This window comes from Gymnoscopelus microlampas (genome assembly GCF_963454915.1).
Source record: "Gymnoscopelus microlampas genome assembly, chromosome: 8".
Classification (NCBI taxonomy): domain Eukaryota; kingdom Metazoa; phylum Chordata; class Actinopteri; order Myctophiformes; family Myctophidae; genus Gymnoscopelus; species Gymnoscopelus microlampas.
In genome coordinates this window covers 48,083,634-48,089,633 of record NC_139945.1, presented here as the reverse complement: position 1 = coordinate 48,089,633, position 6,000 = coordinate 48,083,634, and the positions used below count along the sequence as shown (strand labels likewise).

The window sequence follows — 6,000 nt, the reverse complement described above, 5'->3', positions numbered from 1 at the left end:
GTGTGTCATGGCGGTGGCATGGTAAATCTCGCTGAAAGGGGGGAGAAAAAAAATAAGACGCCCCTATCGTTCTTCGTTCCCCCTTTTTCCCCCGTCGGTGATCCGGGACCAGGTTTCATGCCTATCTTAACGTTGTGACTTCCGATCGCCTAGACGTTGGATCTGCGAGCAGAAGCTGTCCTGTCCGCGGTTGGTTGGCTGCCATCCGCCCGGCCATGGCGGCACACAAACCAGTGGAATGGGTCCAGGCCGTGATTACTAGATTTGATGATCAGGTAAAAGATGATCAAATGTGATTCTGACGTGCTTGTTGTGGGTGTTGCGAGCCTTTTGCAGCCCTTTACAGGCCCCTTCAGTTCGTCTGCGTTTGTCGAGAAACGGCGGCGAGCACTAGTGTTTCTTTATGGACACCAAATTAAGGTGCATTTCTCTTCGACTGGATGGAATGGTCGAAATTACATTATTGTGCTAGCTTAGAGTAAAGATGCCAAGGATCCGTCGGTGATGTCACAACGAAGTGGCATCTGGAGGAAGTGCTTCGGACTCGTTGGTGGTGGTCTGAAGCAGTGGTTCTCAAACTTTGTAATGTCAAGGACCCCTAAATTGACACACATTTGAAAAGATATGCCATTCCAGGGACCCCCACAAGAGAAGATTTCTACGGCCATAACAGTGATTCTCAACCATTTTAATTTCAAGGATCCCCATTTAAATGGATTAAGCCAAGGACCCTCATTTGATAACATTTATTATCTCTGGGACCTGCAGTCTACACTGTAGTGTCATCAGTGTTATTTTAACTCCGAGAACGTACAAATTGTTTCCTTTTGTACGGTCTCAGAGTTACAGACACAAGGGTCCATTTGGTTCATATTCTTAACTATCAATCATTTGGCTGGGGACCCCCTGGAACCCCTTCAAGGACCCCTTGAGAACCGCTGGTCTGAGCGTGACAAAAATGACGTTTCTTTAGTTCTGCTGAAAAAGTAAGCGTTGAGGCGTCTAAAGAGCAGTGGTTCTCAAAGTGGGGTCCAGGGACCCTCAGGGTTCCTTGAGGCCGGGGGTTCTAAATGGACCCCTACAGGCTATAACTCTTGAGAGCATACACACTGAACCAAATGGAACCGGTTTGTATGCTCTCAGAGTTATGGTGGGTCCTTCCTTGAAATGTAAATGTTTGAGAACCACTGGACACACACTTCCGATTGATTGTGACGTCACCGCAGCAACCTTGGTACATTCGTTCTAGGCTGTTTTCATGGTCAGTCAACAGATGGATCCCAGGTTGGCTTGGGGTGGTCTGCGTTGTTGTAGGTTGATGGCTGAATGATAACGGTGTAATGCATAATCAATACATTCAGTGTCTCCATGTGTTTGTTGGGAAAGATTACGCTTGCATTCATGTCAACGGGCTAGCTATGGACGTTAGCTGGCCTAGCTAGCTAATGTAAACAAATGAAGTGTGATTGGATTGCCACACACTGAACTGACAGGAGGAAACGGCACCATTCCCTCACACATGAGGAAATGGCTTTATTATTATGATGAGTTATGCATTTTTATTATAGATATTGAACATGCAAAAAAGGGATTTTGGAGATACCTGTAGTTACAGGTTCGTTGTCTCTTTGATTTGGCAAATAAAATGGTCAGGCTAACTTTTCTATATCTTGCATAACGGTTTGCTTCAATTTCCCATGGCTTTGAATGCCACCTAAACATTTGAGTACTATGCTGTCTTGTAAAATATCAAGTTCACATTTGAGCTTATTACATAGGGCATAAACCATTTACAGAAGAAAACTATTATTTTCAATGTCACACAACATTTGCTAGCTATAATGTGTAAGTGTGTGCAATTGTTGCCCAAACACTTTGAATAGTTGAGTAAAAACACATTTTTGTCATTTGTGAGGGAGCAACACTTCTCTTACACATCCAGCAGTCTAAAGTCTCTGCTTCTGGTGTCGGTAGCCACAGATTAGGGATTGGAGCCGAGTTTAGTGGATCAGCTCGGATCATTACAGTTTGAAGCAAGTGAAATAAGGGATTAAGTCAATCTCTTGTTTGTTGTTACTCCAAGCTGTTCTTGAAGCCTTCAAATCAAGGGATTGCATTTCTTGGCCTCAGTCATTTTCAGTGTTTGACCTTTACTTTTCTAGTTTCTACATTTCATGGATTGAAATGTAGATTCTTCTGTCACTTAATTATTTGATCAACAATAGCTTTGATGTTGAGTTGTGTATTGGAAAGAAAAATATATTTATTGGTAGGACAAAGTGTAGAGTGGACTTATTGTGCATCTGCAAATCATGACTCTTACAGTACTGATGCACATCATATAAAATGATACACACACACACACACACACACACACACACACACACACACACACACACACACACACACACACACACACACACACACACACAATTTTCCAAGGTATGTAATAACTAGATTTTTCCAACTTAATTATCCTACATCAAAGAAAATATGGACATCAGTAGTCATTGATGAAGGTAAATGAACACATGGAACCTGTGTTCTGTAAGGCTAAGCTTTCTAGATAGTATTTTTCTTTGTACACCATGTAGGGCTAATATGCACACAGCGACTCTGTTTTTTTTGGGGGAAAAAACATTTCCTATCACACACTTTGACAGCCGTCCTATAGTAACTCTGAGGACCCTCCAGGGTACTGGACCCCCTGTTGAAGACCCATATTATATGAAATAAGATAAATCTTTATTGAGGAAAATTCAGGTGTGATAGCAGCAATAACAGTAAGTGTGAAACACAGGATAGGTAAGAATAGAGTGATTAACAACGATGAACAAATACTTACACACTTAAACCCCATGTACTTACTGTAGTTGACCGGGATCCCCCAGGGGTCTATACTTGGTCCCCTCTTTCTAGACATCTGTACTGGGTCTGACATGAGTTGACATACATATACTAAGTGTACATACAGTCTGTCACCATATTGAGTACAGTCAGACATTTGGGATAAAAGGATAACACAAAAAAAGTCCTGTGGACTTGTTTCCATTGTGGTCCTGAGTCCACGTCAGGCAACAACTGCATGTACCACATTAAAGTAACAACTATTGATATTTTTCAAGGTATGTAATAGCTAGATTTAACTTGATTATCCTACATCAAAGAAAAAAGAAAATATGGGCATCAGTAGTCATTATTGATGAAGGTAAATGGAACCTGTGTTCTGTAAGGCTAAGATTTCTAGACAGGATTTTGCACATCATGTAGGGCTAATATGCACACAGCGAGTGTCCATGTGCCAAATGTTAAGTCAGAGTGCATAAGGGAAAAGATGGCTCTGTGTGCCTTTTTGAGGAATGTCCAGCCCTGTCTCTGTGAAACAAAGAAGTTACTGACCATGCTATGCTGTGCTGGATCCAAAACAGGGGCTGGGTCTGTTTACATGTTGTGTATTATGTGCATGTGAGCGTGTGTCACTCTTGAGCCAATGGACTTTAGGGCTGGGCAATATATTGAATTCCTCCGTATACATTCAGTGAATAATATGAAATTCATGCATTCAGATACCAAAATCATACTTTCAACAATATGGTGGAAATCATTAGCAAAATAAATCACCTTTCTTTCTTTTCTCCATTGCTTACAAATAAGGCTAGGGAAAATGTGACACACTGAATGTTTCAAAAGAATATTGAGACATGGAATTCAGTCTCTGTGAAACTTAAGCATTTTAGAATGGTCACCTGTCGGGGGTGCTAATGATGTCCTCAGTTTCAAGGTGTCCATTGTCTCCCTGTGTGTGTGAGACATGGAGCAAGTAGACTCTAAATGGTACCATCCCATAGTCAGCTTAACTGAGGAACGATATACTATATAACGGGGGTCATCAATAGTTTTCCAAGGGGGGCCAAGGACCCCTTAACTGAGAGAGGTGAAGCAGGGACCCCCATCGCATATATTGTATAATATTGTGTTGCACATAAAGTTGTTTAAAAGTGTGTTGCACTTTTTTATTGTTGAAATCTTTCCATGCAGTGATGCTGCAGCTTTGATGGCTTCATAGATTTGACAGAGCTATCATCAGTGTGTTTGAATTAAATGTTGTTTGTTTGCTACATACTGTATATATTGGATTCATCTTAATGTGTACTTGAAAGAAAAACATTCCTATCATCACACACAAATTTGACAGCCGCCCTACAGTAACTCTGAGGACCCTCCAGGGGTACCGGACCCCCTGTTGAAGACCCATATTGTATATAATAAGATAAATCTTTATTGAGGAAAATTCAGGTGTAATGGCAGCAACAACAACAGTAAGTGTGAAACACGGGATAGGTACAGTTAAGAATAGAGTGATTAGAACAACGATGAACAAATACTTACACACTTAAACCCCATATACCTACAAAGTTGAGGCACAAGATAATTTTTTAGTGCCATTTTAGCTTTTTATTGACCCAGGACAGTAAGGGTAGATAGACTGGATGACATGCAACCCTTAAATCAAACTGGGTACTTGGGCACCCTTAAGTCCACCGTCTACTCTTATTGTGTTGCAGCATCACCCCTTTCTTACATAAATCTGTTTTAATTTTTCTATAAGACCGTACGTCATGGTGGAATGTTATTGTTGGGTATTGGAGTTGTGCAGTTAAGTACTGTCAAGCTTCTTGGTGAATTGTTTATGTCCACACGTGTACAAACTACCCACTGATCGGAAGTTCACAAGGACCCTCCCAGCCCGTAGTGTCTTGTGTGTTTGTTTGTGTGCACGCGTGTGCGTGCGGTATAAGGCGAGGCTTGAGGACAAGGCTTCTTTGTTCTTCCACTGTAGGATGTCTACCCCCCCCCACACACACCCCATCTCTTTCTTTCTTTCTGCTCTCACTCACTCTACTGTTTCTGTCTCTCCTCTCTAATTCTTTCTATCTCTCTCTCTTTCTGCTCTCTTGTTATTTCTGGTCTCCTCTTTTGTGTCTCCTCTTCTCTTTTTTCTAAGTCTGTCTATTGATGAGTTATGTACCAAAACTGTGACAACACACAGCCTAGCAAAACTGTCATTATCTAATCAGATATAGTGTAAGAATCATCTGAATTCTCTCAAGGTCTAGGTTTTTGAAGTCATTCATTTATTATGACTGTTGTTATACCATAAAAATAACAAACATACGATAACAAATAATAATTTATAAAAGCTCATGCTGAAACTATAATGGTGGAATAAATGTTGGGGTGTAAAGTCACCGTTGTTACTGAGCAAGCTTTGTGGTGTCACTGTCACCTCAGTCATCCATGTGCTGTTACTGAACACTTAAACCCAGACATCCTAGCTTGACTGCAGCTACTGTGTCTTCTTCTCCAAGCTTCCCATCAAAGCGGGACACCAGAACACCCACACCAAAGTCAGCACAGAGCACAACAAGGAGTGTCTGATCAACATCTCCAAGTACAAGTTCTCCCTGGTAATCAGCGGGCTCACCGGCATCCTCAAAAATGTCAACAACATGGTGAGTGGAGTTCAAACTATTTAGGAAATCAAGGTACAACAGTAGATATGTTCCTTTTGTCAAGAAAGCATCACCGTTACGCTATGGCGTATCCCCAAACGTAATTATTTGATTGGAATGTGCAAGGAAACAACTGTGAAACATTTGTAAGATCCATAATGATGCATGCAAAAAGATAAAAGCCTCTGTATTGCTCATACAGTGTTTTGCCTGGAGCGGGTCAACGGGGACACCTGACTTATTAAGCACACGTGAGATAAACATACAGCACCAGTGCCACTGCTACAACGTTATCCTAGGGGATGAAGTGTGCTTTTGCCAAACTCATAGATTGGATTAGGGGTTCCCTTGGGTTATAATGACAAGCTGGGTTTCTGATGTCCAGTGATATTCCATTATAAAATGAAGAAAATACACAATACCAACAAAGTTCAATGATTTAGATGGAATCTGGCCTATGCTGATACATATACCTGTAAATGGCTGA

At 41.3% G+C, this 6,000-nt stretch overlaps 1 protein-coding gene across 5 annotated transcripts in view; it reads left to right on the top strand.

Moving 5' to 3' along the window:
* Window positions 1-6,000, top strand: part of LOC311050996 (neurofibromin) — a 122,007-nt gene continuing 116,007 nt past the window's right edge. For all 5 annotated transcript variants that reach the window (XR_014601353.1, XM_084065306.1, XM_084065304.1 and 2 more), the window contains exons 1-2: window positions 1-275; window positions 5,370-5,513. Coding sequence is in view for 4 of the 5 variants with exons in the window: in XM_084065306.1 (XP_083921432.1) it covers window positions 216-275; window positions 5,370-5,513 (204 nt within the window). In the remaining variant the exon portion in view is untranslated. The remainder of the gene's footprint in view (window positions 276-5,369; window positions 5,514-6,000) is intronic.